A 20,924-nucleotide genomic window follows, 5' to 3' on the forward strand; every position below is an offset into this window, starting at 1 on the left:
TATAATCAGAAAAAAATTATCAATTCAGTAAGACCTTTTTGTATGTTTTTGTTGATTGTTTTTTTCTCAAATTATCTTCCTCAATAGTAAATTTTTAGAATTTGAGAGTCTACGTATCTTTTTTTTTTTTAAGATTTTATTTATTTATTTGACAGAGAGAGTGAGAGAGCACAAGCAGGGGGAGCAGGAGAAGGAAAGAGAGAAGCAGGCTCCCCGCTGAGCAGGGAGCCCGATGCAGGGCTCAATCCCGGGACCCTGGCATCATGACCCAAGCCGAAGGCAGATGCTTAACCATCTGAGCCACCCAGGTGTCCTGAGAGTCTATGTATCTTAAACAAGAATAAATTTTATTTTAAAAGAGGAAGAGAAGGAACACCAGGAACTTTTTTTTTTTAAAGATTTTATTTATTTATTTGAGAGAGAGAGAATGAGAGAGAACACATGAGAGGGGGGAGGGTCAGAGGGAGAAGCAGACTCCCTGCCGAGCAGGGAGCCCGATGTGGGACTCGATCCAGGGACTCCAGGATCATGACCTGAGCTGAAGGCAGTCGCTTAACCAACTGAGCCACCCAGGCACCCAGAACATCAGGAACTTTTTGAGTCTAGGGCTCTTTAGGTCTGATCATTGCAAAAAATGGTTGTGTTACGGTACCACAAGGATGTTGGGGTCACAAGAGGGGGTTTTGTAGCTTTGTTTTTGACTGATTATCAATTGTGGCTTAACCTGTGTTACCCCCCAGGAGGACTTTCCTGGCCCCTTAACTAGGTTAACTGACTCTGCACTCTGCTCCTTATATTTCTCCTGTCATAGCATCCATCACCAGAGATTGCAGCCACGCCATTCAACGTCTTCTATGTCAACTTTTTACCTCTGTGTGGGCTAAAGGTATCTGCCTTGACCACCTCCACCCATGCCCCATCCATACCCTTTACTACTATATACCCAGGTCCTAGCAGTTTCTGGCCACAATAAATGTGTATTGAATGAGTAAAAAATTCAAAACATTGCCAGCTAGTAGGCATTCATATGTAGAACCTCAAACCCCATCGGACCCTCTGCACACACAATGTGAAAACAATATGAGGAAATAAAGAAAAAATGGGTGGCATTTATCAAAATAATGAAAGCTAGAAAATAGCACCTTTGCCTCGGTTATCAGGAGGTTTCAGAAGAATAATTTTTGCCTGCAATTTTTTTGTCTAATTGCTTCAGTTGCCTACTTTAATTTGGTCATGTGAATGTGCTGACATTTTTTAATAAAGTGCGTATTTTGCCTGCTTGTAATTGTAGGCTCCTTTACAGAAGACTCTTCTAGTCCCATGCTGCCTTTTTTCTCAATATTTTTACTCCTGCCTTTTGCAAAACATTTTAAATATTTGATTTTAGCCCCTACCACAGACTCCAAATCTGTGTCTGGAATTTGGAGATCAAAGTGCTGTAGCTAATCCCCAGGACATTTGCCATCGTGTGACTTAAGAATCCATCTCTTATCAAGTTTCTGTGGTTTTCTGGAGTATTTACCAGTCATAATGTTAAAATGTGCACATCTGAAACTATTTTTGACTTACATTTTCTTGATACTTCTCCGTAGTTAGTTTGTGGGAAAATATCCTGCTCCCGAATGGTATCGAACCCGGTCAAATCCTCTCCAGCCTCTTTTTAAAGGATTCCTAGGTTATATCATCACATGTTTTCAATAAACCCTGTTTTTTGTTCTCCTTTAAACAGAGCATGTCTTATTCACAAAGCTCATGACGGTAGGGAAGGAATTGATAGTGAAAAGAAGGTGAGTCCAAGGTCAGATTTTTCCTCACAGTGTTAGGATTTGTTAGGAGGCAGTATGTTCTGCAGTCTGAACCAGGGCTTCCAGAGGTGGTCGCCCGGAATTCTAACACTGTCTCTGTAAGTAACATTGTATTATCTTATATGAGCCTCTCTGGGAAGCTGTTTCTTTCCTTTTAAGCACAGATAAGAACTGCAATATACTTTGTAAGGTTCATAACCAGTAACACAAAAAAAGCAAATGTGGCATTTTGAAGTTCTTAAAACTGCTCTTTATCTGGTGCCAATGAGGGCAAATTTGGCAAGGATTTTATAATTAAAGATGGAACTTCAATGTGCAATTAAACAAGATCTATTCGGTTAATAATCCCCCTACAAATACAGATAGGTGGATATAATAGATCTGTACATGGCACCACATAGGATTTTCAAAATTATAATGAGTAGCAGGTGCCTACTTGTGGCATGTAGTTACTCAAATTCACTCCTTTAAAGCACTATCTTTTCATTCTTCACAGAAGGAAAAGTCCATTTTCACACCCCAGTGTTTATCCCTAAGGATTACCCAGAAGCCTAAACTTTATCCATTTCTTATTTCTAAAAATAAGAGATTGTGCATTGAAAAAGATTAAGAGAGCCAGGTGTACCAGGTAATTCTCAATTTCCCCAGATAATACTTAGAATGAATTGCCATCCATAGGTGTCCTTTGCTTAGTGACATTTTAAATGAAATGGCATCTCCATCTGCAAAATCCAAATAGCACAGTCTATTCAAAGAACTTCCTGAAGATATTCTTTCAAAAACTTTAGTAGTAGGTGATGGTTAATCAAACCTGCATGTCATCTGGAATAGGTATCAAGTTTCTCAAGAAAAGATTACAAATCCCGATACTAATCATAACTGGCTGCCAAGATTCAGAGAGCCCGTATCATTCAACTGCTTAGAGTAAGTGCAAAAAGGGAGTATAGAAGGTTAGGAATTTTGTTTTCACTCTGTCAATTTAAACCTGCAATGGTATTGTTTGACTGATGTAATAAACATTCAGGTTATGACACTGAACGAACTACTACCCTCAGCCTCCCTTTCATCATAGGATGTTAGGGGGTTTCCAGTATCAGTTTCAGCTTTGATCATTCACTGGTGGGGATCCAAATCTTTTTTTAGACTTGTAGTCAAATACTGGTATGAGGCTCTGTTGAGTTGAAACTGACTGCAGGTTTGGCATTTGGTATGCATGAAAATAGGTACTAGGAGAACATTTTAAACATTTGAGGATATCAACTCGGGAAACTGCTTCTAAAATCCTTTCTTGTACTTTCTGTATCAAGGAACGTAATATAAAGCCATCATGTCATTGTCCTAAAACATGTTCTGAATATTCAGAAATACACGTGACTCTTCATCTTTTCATTTATTGAGAACTGATGGGATTACACCTAGGTAATTTACTCAAGATACTGTGGTGTGCCTTAAATAGGATGTGTTTTCCTCCTACTCATTACAGTGGTTCTCAGAGGACAAATATTTCTTCCCTGTTTTATAAATACAGAAACACAGCTTCCTTACATCCTCCAATCTGTACCCCATATCTGAAATTAAATATTTGTAGTCATGCTCTGAAGCAGTAGTTTCAGTATATTACTAATATTGGAGATTAGTCCTATGGCATAAAACCATGTGCATGTGCACACACACACACACACACATCTACTTCCTGACTCTGCAGCCTTGACCTCTCCCTGAACTCCAGCCTCACCCACTGTCTACCAGATGTCTAGAGGGCATCTCAAAATTAACAAGGCCAAAACTGAACTATCCATTTTACCCCTCAAATGACCCTCCTTTCTGCTTTCCCACCCACCCGCAGTATTTCCCCATCTCAGCAAATAGCACTTCATTTACCCAGTTGCTCAGGCCAAAAACCCAAAAGTCACCCTCAGCCTCCCTTCTTTGTGTCACACCCCACCATCAATCCTTCAGCAAGTCTTGACATTCCTGTCCTAACAACATATCCCAAATCCAACTCCTTCTCAGCTCTTCCTTATTTAACCTTGCTCTTCTAAAACTGCCCTCCTCTTGTCCAGACTATCATATGGCTTATTAACTGGCCTCTTGCTTCCAGCCCCATTTTGTTCTGTTTCCCAAAGGCAGCCGAAACCATCTTGTAGAATACAAATGCGATCCTGCCCTCTTCTGCCCCAAACCCATCACAACTTTAAGGATGTCAAAAGCTCTTGCCAAAGCCACCATGATCTGGCCAGGGCCCACTCCCTTCCTCACTCCGTTCAGACTAGGTTGACCTTTTTCCCTCCCCTTGAATGCACAGACCATGCTTCTGCCTCAAGGTCTTTATTTTCTCCCCAGAATACTTCCTCCTAGATAAGGTCATTATCAGCCCTTCACTTCTTCAGATCAGGGCTCGAATGTCATCTCCTCAGAGAAGTCTTCCCTAGCCATCCCATCTGAGATAGCACTCCCTCTCCTCTATGACTCCACCCCCTGCTCTGCTTCTTTATTTCTCTAGACACTTTGTTACTACCTGGCTTTGTATTCTGTACTTATTTACTTGCCCAATGTCAGTCTACCCCAGTAGAACATAAGCTCCTTGAGGGCAGAAGAGTCTTCTGTTTTATTCACTGCGCTATCTCCAGAGCATGGCTTATTAGCAGTCATGCAATAAAAATTATTTGTTGAATAAACTAGTGCATGGATGAAATAATTGCCTTAACAGTTACTATGAGAAAAATCATTTCCAAAATAGTCCTACTGCTGCATCATCATCCAACCATTTAATGTCCCAACAAAGAATGTACCACTTAGAATTATAGGAACTTGGAGTTACGAAGTTCCCTTGCCACTTTCCACTTCAGTGCATCTCATTTTGAAGATATGGAAACCAGCCCCAAGAGATAAGTGGTGACAAAACTGGTTAATGGCAGGACTGATGGTTGAACTAGGGATAGTTCAGTGTTCTTTATGCTTTCACACTTTGTTCCACGCGTCTCTGTTCCTTTTGAGAGCTTAGAATGTTGTATACATAGTCAAATATAATGGAACCACATATTTTAATTCCTCCTTGACTTGCTGCTCTATTGGCAATAAAGCATCTGGCATATGATATACATAAGGCACTAAGAAATTACAAATTCATGCAGAAATGGTCCCACATCGACAGGACAGGCTGACCGTTCTGTTATATTCTGCTATCTGGTTGGGACAAGCTACAATGTACAAAGTTGTTCATTATAAGATTTGTGCTAAATTTATCTGAATGCCAGCTCTTTGCAAGTCGTTATATTCCCTATTCTTTTTTTTTTTTAAGATTTTATTTATTTATTTGACAGAGAGAGACACAGCGAGAGAGCGAACACAAGCAGGGGGAGTGGGAGAGGGAGAAGCAGGCTTCCTGTGGAGCAGGGAGCCCAATGTGGGGCTCAATCCCAGGACCCTGGGATCATGACCTGAGCCGAAGGCAGACACTTAACAACTGAGCCACCCAGGCGCCCCCATATTCCCTATTCTTAATAACACTTTACTTCTTGGAGTTTCACATGTAGGCCTTGGTTGACTGCCTACATCGCTGTTTACTGGTTTCTTACTAGAGAAAAGTTATCAAAAGAGTAACATAGAATAAAATATAAGGAGTTTGTAATAAGACATACATGGATTTGATTTTTGGCTCCATTTACTAGCTAAATGATCTTGGATAAGATTCTTTAACTTTCTTAGTAACAATTTATGATCTATTAAAGTATGTATGCATGTATAAATACTTTTTTTTAGTTTTTTTAAAGATTTTATTTATTTATTTGAGAGAAAGAGAGAGAAAGTACGAGCAAGGGGAGTGACAGGGGGAGAAGCAGGCTCCCCGCTGAGCAGGAAGCCCGATGCGGGGCTCGATCCCAGGACTCTGGGATCAAGACCTGAGCTGAAGGCAGACGCTTAACCGACTGAGCATCCCAGACGCCCTAAAATACTTTTATTTTAAAGTAAGGAGCTGACGTGATGTCAGGCACATTAAGGCAGACTAAGAGTTTTATGTATATTATCTCATTTAATCCTCATAACAGACATGTGAGGAAAACGGTTCTAGCCCTTATTTACAAGTGAAGACTCCAAGATTCAGCAAGATTAATAGGCTCAAGGTTACACAGCTAGGAAAGGACAGAAGTAGGAATACCTGGGCTCTCTCACATAAAGTTCACACTTACAATCTCTGTGCCTCCTTGGAGGGCCGTTATAGAGAAGGGTTGAAATAGTCTGTGTACTACGCACTGCACATAGCCCCATGAGTCAGTAAATGTTGCCCTTTTCCCTCTCTTTCCTGCCACTGATAAATTACCTGGTCGATGTGCTAAACTTCCTGGGCCATAGCTTCTTCTTTTAAATAAATAGTTCTCCTTTTTCTCATTACAAAAACAATGCATGCTTATTATAGATTATTTGGAAAAAAGAGATATGTATAAAGAAACTAAATTTTACACATCATCATACCACCCAAAGATAATTCCTATTAACATGCAGGTATAGGTATTTATTTTTATATATACTGTAAGAGCACAAAATCGTTTGAAGGCAAAATTGGAATCATCTATGTATCCTGCTATGTAATCACTTCTTTTCATAATGATATATTGGAGGGGACATTTTCTTATCCAATAAATATTCTTCTAAAACATGATGTCTTGTGGTTATATAGTTATCCATGGTAATACCACTACTACTAATAATAAATTAGGTAAAATTTATTATGTGTTAGCACTATACTAAGATCTTTCAAATGCATCGACTTCTTTAGTTCTCACAACAACTCTGAAATAGGTAATTTTATGATTCTCATTTTGCAGATAAAGAAATGGAGGCAGAGAGTTCAGGAACTTCACCTGGGTAACCCAGCTGATAAGAGGCAGAGCCGGGACTGGAGCTCAGGCAGATGAGCAGCATAGGGCTTGCTCTGAATAGATAGACCAATATCATTTTTGATAAATCCATTTTTATTAGAAATCTGGATTATATCTAATTTTTACATTATTAATAATAGTATAAGAAGCATTCTTGTGCAAACCTGTGTTGGCAACCACAACTTTTTCATTAGATTACATTCCTAGAAATAAAATTACTGAAAATAACAGGTTTTGAGTAGTTAATACTTTGGGCAAATAATGCCAAAATTCTCCCCCCAAAGAGTTATACCATTTTATTCTAAGACAAAATGTCTATGAAAATGCTTTTCCTCTTTCTCCTTGCCAATATTGACTATTCATTTTATAAACTTTGTCAGTTTGATAGATTAAACTGGTACCTGCTACCATTTTAAATTTCAAAGTGAGAAATTATAAAGAACTTCCTTTCATATATGTATTGGCCATTTTTACTTCTTCCTAAGGTAAATTTGTATTTGTGCCTTCTGTCCAATTTTCTACCAGGATGTTTTCTTACTCGTTTATTTTTATATTTTAAGGAATATCTTTTCCAGGTTTGTTTTTTGCATTTCAATCTATGTGGGGCTTTTTTTAACATATGGAATTTTTAACTTTTATATATTCATACCTCGGCTTCGCAACTGCAAATATGGGTTATTTAACTGTATTATTTCGAAGGCTCTTGAAATAATAAAATGTTATTCTATTTCTTTGCTTACTATAAGCAAATAAACCATCAAATAATCATCCATCAAATAAGTATTAAATACCTACGCTGTGGTGGGTCCTGAGCTAGGTGCTGAGGTTACAAGGACAAATAAGTGCTTTTTCATACTTTCAGTTTCTTACAGTTCCTGGAAAAGACTAGCATATAAACAGACCACTGCTATGACGGGGTAGGAAGGGCTCGTGGTAGTACACGTCAGAGCTCTGGGTACTAGTAGTAGAAAGCAGCCTTCAGGAGGGGCTTTTCCAGGCAGAGCAGGAGCATTTTCTAAAGCACTTTGAATGCCAGGCATCAGCAATTGATCTTTGTTCTAGGTATTGAAAAAAACGGTTTTGATCAGAGAAGGAATATAGTCACTTTAACACTTTAATCTTGCATTAGAATACAAAATAGCTTAGGGGCACCTGGGTGGCACAGTCAGTTGGGTATCCATCTCTTGGTTTTTTCCTTGGGTCTTCATCTCAAGGTCACGGGATCGAGCCCCACGTGGGGCTGCACACTCAGTGGGGAGTCTGCATGGGATTCTCTCTCTCCCTCTCCCTCTGCCTCTCCCGCTCGTGCTCTCTTTCTCTCCCTCTCTCTCTAAAATAAATAATTAAATCTTAAAAAAAAAAAAATACAAAATAGTTTTGAGAAAGGAAAGACAGAGCAAAGACCAGGTCAGTGACGGCAGGGATGGCCAGGAGAGAGGTAGCATAGGACTGAACTAGGGAGGAGACAGGATAAATGGAAAGAGGAAGGTACAGGTGAGACACAGTCTGGAGGCAGAATCGACGGAGCTGAACCACTCAGTGGCTATGAGATGGGGGCGACAATAAAGAAGAAGATGTGAATCTATAAATTTAATACACAATCTGTATCAGAACTTGGCGTTCTTTTCAATTGATAAGTTTATTCTGAAACTTACCTGGGAAAATAGGTAGGTTTAGAATAATTGATAATTTTTCTTAAAAAAGGAATAACATTGAGGGGATCTTACACTAATGTCTAGTGTCACACTGATACAGGAATAGGCAATAAAAGAAGGTAGAACCCAAAATAGACAGACCTCTCCGTGAGTATGTGGAAGCATGTGGAAAAGGATAGATTTTTATTTAAGTAATAGTGGAAAAATTGACTGTCACGTAGGACACAAAGTAACGTTAGTTCTCTACTTCACCACAGAGACAGACAAATTCCATAGAAGTTAAAGATTATAGAAGTTAGAGCAATGCTAGTTGTTACACAAATCCTCAAATTTCAGTAACATCTCAAAATAAAAAAGTTTACTTCTTACTTGGGTAATAGTCCAATGAAGGTAGTCCTTGCTGGGTGTGGGGTATGTGGTAAAGACTCTGCTCAGTGCAGTCACTCAGGAACCCAGGGTGACAAAGGCCCTGCCATCTTAAGCATGTGGTTCCTAAAGATATGCTTAGTACCGGCCACAGGTGGCAGAAAGGAAAAGACGGAAGGCATAGGCCCTCTGTGTCCCCTCAGCCTGGAAGTGGCACACATTATTTCAATTCACCTTCCCTTAGCTAGACCTAGTCACATCACCCCACCCAGAGGCAAGCAGACCTGGCATATGGTGTCCCTGGGTGGGCTGCCTCTTCCCAGGGATAATTCTACACTTCAGAAGAGAAGCATGCATCTGTGCGGACAGCTAGGTAACTTTGCCATGAAGACTATCCTGAACAGTAAACGTAAATACGTAAACCACAAGGGTACCCCCTTTGTGGTTTACCTCTACAGAATCTATCTGTCCTTACAATGAGCATCTAAATACACCAAAATAAAATCTAGGAAAATACTTTTATAATCTTGGGCAGAGTCTTTCTAGATGACTTGAGTTCCTTGACTTCTAAATAACACGAAATACAGAATGAGTAAAGAAAGATAAGTGACCTTTTTGCCTATCATGTTAGCAAAGATTACAAATTTATAATATTCCATGTAATACCTGAGAATGCTTAGGACAATATCTATCACACAGTAAACTGTTGCTGTGTTAGCTGTTACCATTACTATTGTTATTTTTATTAGCATTACTTTTATTAGCAAGGAGGCAGAAAAATAATTACCTTTTTTTTTTAAAGATTTTATTTATTTATTTGACAGAGAGAGACAGTGAGAGAGGGAACACAAGCAGGGGGAGTGGGAGAGGGAGAAGCAGGCTTCCCGCGGAGCAGGGAGCCCGATGTGGGGCTTGATCCCAGGACCCTGGGATCATGACCCAAGCCGAAGGCAGACACTTAACGACTGAGCCACCCAGGCACCCCAAAATAATTACTTTCATACATTGTTAGTAACAACTGATACCATCCTTTGGAGGGCTCAAAACTCAAAACTTGTCAACATTCAACCCAGCAATCCAATCTCTAGGAATTTATCCTTAACCTACAAAAATATGTGTACTAAACTGTGCATTTCAGCATCATTTTAAGAGCAAAAATTCAAGTAATCTGAAATTCATTAATAATAATTGGCTAATTAAATAAATTTCCTTCCTACCTTATACTACATATGTCTAGTGTGTTGATATTTTATAGCAGCTACTATTTTATAATTTTAAAACATATTTATTTTATTTAAATCATCCAAAGGTTAGCTTATAGTGAGGCCACTAGGATTTAGAACAAAAAAGGTGGTGGAAGAATATTTTATTTGTTGTATTTCTGTTTTTCCCAGAGATAACAAGATGAAATGAGTTTAAAGTGCAAGAGGGAAATTTATGTTAGCTATCAGGGGAAACTTTCTGAGACTCTAACATAATTTACAAAAATTTTAAAAGCCTAAAGTCTCCAGACAGTTTCCAGGAATCAAAAGGTACGCCCTTTGTGGTTTACCTCTACAGAATCTGTCTGTCCTTACAATTACTAGTTTAAAAGTGTTCAACCATGATTTGCTTAATCCATATGATTTAGTTCTCCCCATTATGATTTGAAATTAAGCCATGTATGGTAAAATAGGCTTTCATAATAGATGTATTATGTCATGTAATTGTAGCAACAAAATACATCCCACCAAGTTCGAGTATGCAGTTCATCTTGGTTTTTTTTCAAGTTTTTCTTTTAATTCCAGTTAATTAATATAGGGTGTTACATTAGTTTCAAGTGCATAATATAGTGATTCAACAATTCCATACATTACCCAGTGTTCCTCACACAAGGGCCCTCCTTAATCCCCATCACCTATTTCCCCTATGCCCCCACCCTCTGGTAACCATCAGTTTGTTCTCTATAGTTAAGAGTCTGTTTCCTGGTTTGTCTATCTCTCTCTCTCTTCTGCCCTTTGCTCATTTGTTTCACTTCTTAAATTCCATGAGTGGAGTGAAATCATATGGTATTTGTCTTTCTCTGACTGACTTATTTCGCTTAGCATCATACTCTCTAGCTCCATCCATGCAGTTGATCTTGCTTTAACCCAATCTTTGGTCCATGTTAGGGTAGCCTTCGATATGAATCCACCTTATAATGAGGGATTTTCAGTATTTCGGTGACTAATCCCTTTTACACAAAGTCCAAGGTGATCAATTTATATCCATTGTGCTGACTAAATAACACTGGAGCAAAGTTCCAGTGGAGTCTAATAATACGCTCTTCTACAACCCCTACGTGTCTTAAATATCATTACAGTATTTACTTTGCGCAAATCTTTGCAGTCTCCTCAAATCTCAAGAATTCATCCATAAATCATTCTGAGTGATTCAGTAAGTATGTGAACCTACTTCCTAGAACCTATAAGCCTATATTTCACATTTCTAATGGGCTGCTAGTAATCAATAACTATCTTCACTACTTCCCCACTTGTTCACATCTCTTTCCTTTGGGAGAAGTAGATTTTAAGAACTCAGGATTACTTGCTTTTTTTTCCATGCAATTTGGAGCTCCCTATTGTTTATTAACAGTTCTATTTCTTCCTCTAGCCCCATTTTCTCTTGATGTATCCATAAAAGTACCATCTGTTTTTAGTATCATTTTCTTTCTGCATTCTGCTCTCTCCTGAATGCTTCATGTCATAATAATTTATTCCAACTTTATTATCCAGTTGCTCTCCGGATAATCCCCACCCTCTTCTCCCCATCCCACCCTACCCATGTCACCCTGGATTTTCTTTATCCACAGAATGGTATACCATAACTTTTAAGGGCACAACTTTGGAGTCAAGGAATGGCCAGCTCAGCCACTTAGGATATTGGGCCTTGGCTAGTTGATCACTGCAAGTCTTAGTTCTTCGTTTGCAAGAAGCAGATGGTCCTAATATTATCTAGCTCATAGGAGTACTAAATAGAGTCATGCACATCAGGGTTTCCCAACTTGGCACTATTGGCACTTGGACTAGGTAATTCTTTTTTCTGGGGACTAATCTGGGCATTGTAGGATGTTTTGCAGCAACCTTTACATCTATGCCAGTGGTAATCCCCTTTACCACTAGATGCCAGTAGTAATCCCCTTCCCAATTAAGACAACCAAGTAAGTCTCCAGACATTGCTAGATGTCCCCTGGGAGGTAAAAATCATCCCCATTGACAACACTGATGTAATGTAAAGTATTAAGCACCATGCCTGGTACATCGTAGGGATTTAATACATATTCGTGATAGATTGATGATCTAGTGGATTAATGAATATTCATTTCTAATGCGAACATTGAATATCATATCTGACATTCAATTAACTGCTTAATGCATGAATGGATAAACAAACGAATATGAAGCCAATGAGCTTTGAGGGCTGTCTATAGTTTCTACTTATACTAAAATGTGGTATATTCACTTAAGACAAGCCTCCTCTCTTTGAAAAAAACATTTTAGATGATTAACTAATTGCACAGCTTAAGCTACTCTGCCCAGTTTTTCTCCAGCCTTATTGGGATACAGCTGACATATAACAATGTGTAAGTTTAAGGTGTACACCCTATTGATTTGATACACTTATATATTGCAAACTGATTGGTAGCTAACACCTCCATCACATCACACAATTACCATTTCTTTTTTGTGGTGAAAACATTTAAGATATACTCTCTGGGCAACTTTCAAGTATGTAATAACAGTATCATTAATTATAATCACCATCCTGTATATTAGATCCCCAGAACTTATTCATCTGACAACTGGAAGTTTATAATCTTTGACCAGCATCTCCCCATTTCTCCCACCCCCAGCTCCTGGTAATCATAATTCTAGTCTCTGTTTCTATGAGTTCAACTTTTTTAGATTCCACACATAAGTGATGTACAGTATTTGTCTTTCTCTGTCTGGCTCATTTCAGTTAACATGATACCCTCAAGGTTCATCCATGTTGTTGCAAACATTATGATTTTCTTCTTTCTCATGGCTGAAAAATATTCCACTATTTTTAATTTTTTGAGGAACCTCCATACTGTTTTCCATAATGAACATAACAATTTACATTCCCACCAACAATGCCCCAGGGTTCCCTTTCCTTCACATCCTCACCAGCATTTGTTATCTCTTGTCTTTTTTATAATAGTCATTCTAACAGGGGTGAAGTAATATCTCACTATGGTTTTGATTTGCATTATCTCATAATTAGTGATGTTGAGCACCTTTTCATATACCTGTTGGCCATTTGTGTGTCTTGTTTGGAATAACATGTCTTCATTTCCTCTGCCCATTTTTTAAATTGGATTATTTGTTATTTTACTATTGAGCTGTATGAGTAATTTATATATTTTGAATATTAACTCCTTATCAGGTAAGTGATTTGCAAATATTTTCTCCTATGGTACATTGCCTTTTCATTTTGTTGCTGCTTTCCTTTTCTGTGCAGAAGCTTTTTGGTTTGATGTGGTCCCACTTGTTTATTTGTGCTTTTGTTGCCTTTGTTTTTGGTGACAAATCCAGAAAATCATTGTCAAGATCAATGTCAAGGAGCCTACTCTATGTTTCCTTCTAGGACTCTTATGGAGTCATGTGTTACACTTACATCTTTAATACATCTTTAGTTGATTTTTGTGTATGGTATAAGATAGCAGTCCAGTTTCATTCATTTGTATGTGGTCATCCAGTTTTCCCAACACCATTTATTGATGAGATTATCCTTTCCCCATTGTATATTTCTGGCTCCTTTGTCATTAGTTAATTGATCATGTATGCATGGGTTTATTTCTGGGCTTTCTATTCTGTTCCATTGACCTATGTGTCTATTTTATGCTGATACCATGCAGGTTTGATTATTATAGCTTTGTAATATAGTTTGAAATCAGGGAGCATAATGCCTCCAGCTTGTTCTTTTTTTTCTCAAGATTGTTTTGGCTATTCGGTGTCTTTTGTGATTCTATAGGAATTTTAGAATTGTTTGTTTTATTTCTGTAGAAAATGCCATTGGAATTTTGATAGAGATTGCATTAACTCTATAGATTGCTTTGAGTGGTGTGGACATTTTAACAATATTCTTCCAATCCATGAGCATGGAATGTCTTTTCATTTACTTGTGTCTCTTTCAGTTTCTTTCATAAGTGTCTTATAGTTGGCACCAAACAGATCTTTCACCTCCTTGGTTAAATTTATTCCTAAGTATTTTATTCTTTTTGATGCTATAGTAAAGAGGATTTTCTTATTTGTCTTTTTCAGAAATCATTGTTAGTGTATAGAAACACAATTTATTTTTGTATATTGATTTTGTGTGCTGCAACTTTACTTAATTAATTTATTAGTTCCAATAATGTCTTGGTGGAATCTTTAGAGTTTTCTGTATATGTCATCTGCAAATAGTGATGGTTTTACTTCTTCCTTTCCAATTTGGATGCCTTTATTTCTTTTTCTTGCCTAATTGCTCTGGCTGGGACTTTAGATACTATGTTGAATAAAAGTGGCAAGAGTGGGCATCCTTATCTTGTTCCTTATTTTAGAGAGAAAGCTTTTATTTTTTTTATTATTGACTATGATGTTAGCTATGGGGTTGTCATATATGGTAAAATAGGTGATGGGGATTAAGGAGGGCACTTGTGACGATCACAGGGTGATATAGGTAATTGTTGAATCACTACATTGTACACCTGAAACTAATATTACACTGGATATTAACTAACTGGAATTTAAATAAAAACTTTTTTAAAGTATGCAAATATAATCCTTTTAGAGAAAGACTAAGATGGGCATTTCTGCCTGTTCCTTCTGCACTGAGTCCTGGGGTAGTAGCCACAGTGGTGCTCACACCCATTAAAAACTGCTTCTTTGTTTGCTATAGTCTTGTGGATCTTGTGGCTGCAATCCCCATTGGCTTTCAAAGCAAGCTGTTTGGAAGGCCTGTCCCTCAAGTGGCAGCCTTAAAGTTAGGAGGCTAAATGTGGGGTCCAAACCCTTAGCTTCTCAGGGAGAAACTGGGATGTGGGAGTTACCTCCCATTTGTATGGCACTGTGCTAAGAGTGAGGTTTAAGGCAAAATTATGTCCCAGCCTTTCCTACCCATTTCAATGTGGGTATTTTCTTATTTGCCAGATGTTTAGGAGTGCCTCAGCTAGTCTCTGGATTTCCTTCACAGGGAATTATTCCATGTGCAAGTGTTTATTTGGCGCATCGATGGGAAGAAGGAAGTTCAGGAGCCTCCTATGACACTGTCTTTGAAAACTGCCCCTACCTAATTTTATAAAAAAGAAATCTTAGTGAGATTGATAAACTTTAATGGATGATAGCTATGAATTATTATGTTGCAGTAGAATTCAAGATGGAATATTGAAGTGATCCTTTGATTAACTTAAGAGTATTTCAGATTCTTATTCTAGTTATTAAAACATTGATATAGTAAGAGAACAAAGTTCAAGCTACTTTGAGTGTTTAATCTAAGTCCATTCTATAAATATTTATTGAGTGCTTTCCATGTTTCAGGCACTGTTCTAGGTACTCGGGATACAAGTTCTATAATGGACTACAAAAATAATAAATACATATATAAAAATAAAGAGTAGTCATAACTTCTAAAATATTAGCCTGGGAAATATTCTAGGTGGTACTGACAGCAAAATTCAGCGGAGGACTGTAATCCAACCAGAAACATTTTTATGACTGCATTCATCGTTTGCCATTTGGTCGCTCATCTGTGGTTTCATTTTACTGAACTCCAACTTTCTCATCTGATCTGAATTACAATGAGGGTGTTAAATCACATCTGTAGTTACCTTTGCATATTTTGTGACTTCAAACAATTAGATTATGATTCACTGTGTGCATAATTTTTTGAATCGTTTCAAACCAGCAGTGTTGCTTTTACTTTTTCTAGGTTTTCTCTAATGAACGAACTTCATAGCTTCATACATTTTGTGCTGTAGTCTAACGGCTCGATACCTGATTCTTTTAAACTAATACAGTATGTGCTTTTTGTGCCTCACTTTTCTCATCTGTAAAATGGGATCTGTAGAAGACCTAACCAACACAGTTGTTATAAGGATGAAATAATTAACATTTGTAAAGAAAACACAGAACTAAAGAAGGTGCCAGGCACACAGTAAGTTTTAAGTGCTGTATTTTCTGCATCCCTACCAGTCATTTACTTATTTCTACTATCTCAAATATTTTAACATAGTAAATGAGGTATTGTTCCTTTTTCTTTCCTTTGTATACTTGGAAGAAGCAGGATTACAATGAGAAATAAAAACAAATACATAATAAAATAAAATTAAAAAAAAAACAACAAATACATATCTAGCAGGGCCATATAAGAAATGTCTCTTTGTCTGTAAACCACTTGTCTCAGGAGTAAATCCCTGAAATGATGCAAACCAAGAGACGTTTTCACACTTAACTCTTTTCTAAAGTTTTTTTCTGATTTCAGAAGACATTGTCATTGTTATAAAATTCCATATTACAGAAATTAATAACTTAGAAAGTAAAAAGTCCCTTTACCCACATACTCACCCCACTCTCTCTACCTTTGGAGAGACTTAATGGTAATAATCTGTATATATTCTCACATGATTTTCCTGTTCATTTATTTTTTATTAAAATAAGATTACATTGCACATACAGCTTTGCAACTGTCTTTTTATTCACTTAAAATAAGTCTTTGGTGTCTGTGTCAACACATTTAATTCCTTCTCATTTCCAACAGCTGCAGAGAGCTGTAACTCAAGGACGTGCTTGTGGCTCTCTACCCACAAAGTCCTATAGTGGTTAGATCTGATTGGAAAAAGCCCTTCAGCTGATCCTTGTACAGTCAACCACTTCAAGTCCTGACCCAGAAGGGGCACCAGGAGAGTCATTCAAAAGATCTGCCCTGTCCACTCCCGGAGACCAGACTTCTCTCAGTGCAGGGAGAAAGGCCGCGCTGGATGATGAATACACATTCATACAGCAGTTAATCCTGATGATCACAGAAACATTATAAATCCAATGCCCTTGAAGTGGAACTCCTCTCTGCAGTGTGGATGCCCAGTCATGCACGGCCCACTTGGAGCAGGAAAGAAATTTTATTTGAGGATGTTAAGGTCAAGTTAACTTATTTTAAAATTGCCATAGGAGGCCATTCATCCCCACTTCACTTCTCCCACTTCAAAGCCTACTTCCCGTCACTCAGATATTTGCCCTTGGAGCAATTAAGTCCCCTTTTATCTTTTCTATGCTTTCATTAACTGCTCTGTTTCTCTTTCTTAGCTTACAAAAGGGCAGATATTTTTGAAGTCAAATGTCAATATGTCAAACATCAAATATCCATTCCCATGCAATACACAGTGAATATAATTAATACTCTATTGTAACAAATGTACTGTTACTTAATCTGTATACCAAACTTACACATAATTGACCGGCCAGGTATAAAGATACTCTATGCAGAGAGCTTAGAGTATCCAACTCAGCTGAGGCCTTTGTTAGAGAGTATGTGAAGTCTCAGACTCCACAACACAAGGAAATTTTTTGCAGAAAAGAGCTACAAGCTTCTTTGGCAAGAAAACAAGAGACGTGATGATACCAAGCAACACTTTCATAGCCGCGCAAACTATGATGCTCTGTGGCATCAAGCAGGAATCCGCCGTGTTAGGGCTGAGGACGGGAATGCCAATGAAACCGGAGCCAAAACAGCCCTAGTGCTCCCTGGAACACCGAACTTTCCAAAGGCCATTGTCCATCCAGTTCTTCCAGGGTTACGTAGCAAATGGTTCAGAACTGCATAGATAAAGCATAGAATAGCCAAAGGGTCAGAACCAAGGCAATAAGGAGATCCTGTCCTCTGCATTTTCGCTCTTCAGTTATCACAGAGCCCCAGTAGCACCCCTCCAGGCTGGGGTTCAAGATCTGTTTATCTGTGCCTCAAAGAGGTCAAAGCGAACCTTTCTGAAACACTATTTTGAGCAGTAAAACTTCCACGTCCTGCTACTTATGGCTACTTCAACCTGTTTCTTTCAGATACCATTGTTCTTATCGCTTCAATAGCAGTTGTTTCTGCAAAAACTCAGGGTAATATTTTTGCCACGTCTGCACTCAGAAGTCTCCGTTTCCTACAGATCCTCCGCATGGTGCGCATGGACCGAAGGGGAGGCACTTGGAAATTACTAGGTTCAGTGGTTTATGCTCACAGCAAGGTAAGCTTTGCTTTCTAAATTATAGCACAAGACTTCTGAAACTTTTTCACTGATTGCTGTGGAATATTTAATGAACCCATCAAGCAAACAGTCATTTCAGAGGTTGGTTAAAGCACAACGTATAATGGATTATTTAAAAGTCATCATACGGTTGCCAGAGGGAAGGGGAGGGGAGAAGAGGCAAATCGGTGAAAGGGAGAGGGAGAGATGGGGTTGCAGTTGTGGAATGACTAAGTCACAGGACTAAAAGGCTCTGCACAGGGATACTCAGTGATACTGTAACAGCGTTGTGTGGTGACAAACGGCTTGTGGTGAGCACAGCATAATGTGCAGAGATGTGGAATCCGATGTTGTACACCTGAAACTAATGTAACATTGTGTGTCAACGTTACCAAACAAAAAATAATGTTTTTCAAGTCCTCATGCCCCAAATAAATTATAGTAAACCCATGTCTTTAGAATACTGTGCAACAATCAAAAAAGACCAAGGAAGTTTTTCTGTTCACTGGGACATCCTCTGAATAAAAAAGTAAATTCCATAAATATATATATACATGCACACACACACACACACACACAATCATAAATATCCAAAAAGTAGTAAAATGAATACATAGATTTTTTTTCCTTTTTCACAGATTTTTTTTACCTCTAACAGTCTTTCATTCCTTTTATATCTAGGAATTAATCACAGCTTGGTACATAGGATTTTTGGTTCTTATTTTTTCATCTTTCCTTGTCTATCTTGTGGAAAAAGATGCCAATAAAGAGTTTTCTACATATGCAGATGCTCTCTGGTGGGGCACAGTAAGTATAAAAATCTGTTTTTATTTTTTGGATGTTGTGAAATGTTTCCTTTGAATACAGTATAATGATTTCTATGAATCATTTATGAAAGGTCTCAATAAAAACATTAACTTCCAGAAGAGTTATGTGAAAATATACAGCACTAAAATTGTCTAAAGACTTTTCCCATCTCTATGGCTCAACAAAATTAAGTTCTCTTATAAATCATCAGAAGTATTTCTTGAGTGCTAGATTGTTGCCAAAATAAGGATACATTATTTTTTTTAACTGTGATTAAAATCTTGATAGGGTTGTTTGTTCGTCTTAACTCTGTGGAGCACAGATTTTAAATGACCAATTTTGCATCGGTTTACCACTCATCAAAAAGTTTATCTGAGGTTTAAAAAAAAGGAATAGTAGCTGAATGGAAGTTATAGTAAAATTATGGCACAAGAAGTGAAAAAGAGAAAACTGGAAACCATCTGTGAGGTCAGAGATCATAGACACCTAATTTCAAAATTTTCCACTCAAAAACCTACTTTTCATTTAAATTGTTATTAAAAGATAGTTTACCAAACAAATAAAAAAAAATCATGACCTCATACAGACCCGTGCTAAAGATTTTAACTCCTTTTTTAAAATATGTCGTTAATGAGGGAACCAGTACAATGTTATATCTGGCTTAAAGGACTATCCAAAAAACAGAAACGTATAAAGATCAAGAATATTGAAATGAATTCAAGTAGAGGTAAAGCTGGTTTCTTCCACAGTGTGAGTGTGAAGTCAATTAAACCTCCTCTAGACAGAATTTATTTACATGTCTATAGACAAGAATTATTTTGCAATGCTACCAGTTATCTACAACTTACAGAGTTGCAAAATAGCTCAACAGCCATGAAAAATGCAGAGCCCCATAAAGTCAGAAGTCGATAACCTGGAAATGTGTGCTCTAAGCAAGGCGTAGTTTTCCATTAAAGCAAAAATCTTGTCTGCATTGTAAAGAATTTATAAGACAGTCATTGAAACATGGGCCCTAATAAGAATGTCACAGGATAGGGGAGTGCTTTCTGCAATATATAAACTATATTCTTTTTATTTTCTTCCTTAAGACATTCCAAAAGGGTGTTTTGTGAAAATATACAGCATTTATAATTGTCTAAATGGCTTCCCATCTCTTTGGTCCAACAAAGTTAAGTTCTCTAAAAAATCATCAGTAATATTTCTTGAGTGCTAGATTGTCACCAAAATTAAAATACATCCTTTTCTTAAACTGTGGTCAAAATATTTATAAGTTAAATATTTTTAAGTTTATAATTTATAACTTATAAGCCACCCGGGTGGCTCAGTAGGTTAAGTGTCCAACTCTTGATTTCAGCTCCGATCTGATCAAGCCCCGCATTGGGCTCAATGCTGGGCATGGAGCCTACTTAAAAAAATAAATATATATATTTATAAGTTGATTGTTTTGTGGAATATAAATTTAAGTTATCAATTGTTGCATTGTGCTGCTACTCACCCAAAGCGCATCAGTGAGAGCTAGAACTCTTGTCAAGGACAAAGAAAATTTGTCAGGGCTTGTATTGAACAGAATTCGGGATATTTGTTGGCCACACAGCAGTAGTAAAATGAATAAGAATCAGAAATAGCTTCACCTGAAGGTAGGATTTTTTTCTTAAATTATCAGAGTCATTGATAACAAAGCAATCTGGTGGTGTAATGATTTGGTTCCCAGCCCCTCCCTCCTACCCCACACGCATTAATTGACATTTTGAAAGGAGGAAGGTGGAAAACCTGAAAGAGAGCAGTCATGTGATATTCTTAAAATACCTTTTATATGTAGAATGCAAGTGAAGATCTATGACTCATTGTGTGATAAACTGTGTAAACTGAGAAAACAGGAGGCTCTTCTAGCCAGCAAGGGGAAGACAGTTTATTATTTATTATTTATTAATTTATTATTATTATTATTATTAAGCAACAATTTGAATAGTTTTTGTTTTTCTTTGATAATTCTAACATACTTAAATTCTTGAGACATTCAGGTGCACCTGTCCCTTGGAAATGCAGTCATTGATGAGTTCAGCCTGGCAGTTCTTTATCCTTCTTTCCAATAGTCTTCCTTTTCTCCTTATTACTAATCAGAATTGCTGTATTGTATGTTAAATAGTGTGTGGGAAACTCTTAATAT

General features: G+C 37.6%; 1 protein-coding gene across 4 annotated transcripts in view; it reads left to right on the top strand.

Annotated features, from left to right (window-relative positions):
* The window catches only part of KCNQ5 (potassium voltage-gated channel subfamily Q member 5), a 509,304-nt gene that overhangs the window by 387,178 nt on the left and 101,202 nt on the right, over positions 1-20,924 (top strand). For all 4 annotated transcript variants that reach the window (XM_034991524.1, XM_034991525.1, XM_034991526.1 and 1 more), the window contains exons 4-5: positions 17,775-17,950; positions 18,632-18,757. In XM_034991524.1, coding sequence (XP_034847415.1) covers positions 17,775-17,950; positions 18,632-18,757 — 302 coding nt within the window. The remainder of the gene's footprint in view (positions 1-17,774; positions 17,951-18,631; positions 18,758-20,924) is intronic.

The sequence above is a fragment of the Mirounga leonina genome, unplaced genomic scaffold (assembly GCF_011800145.1).
Source record: "Mirounga leonina isolate KUSES-001 unplaced genomic scaffold, KU_Mleo_1.0 Mir_53, whole genome shotgun sequence".
NCBI classification, from domain to species: domain Eukaryota; kingdom Metazoa; phylum Chordata; class Mammalia; order Carnivora; family Phocidae; genus Mirounga; species Mirounga leonina.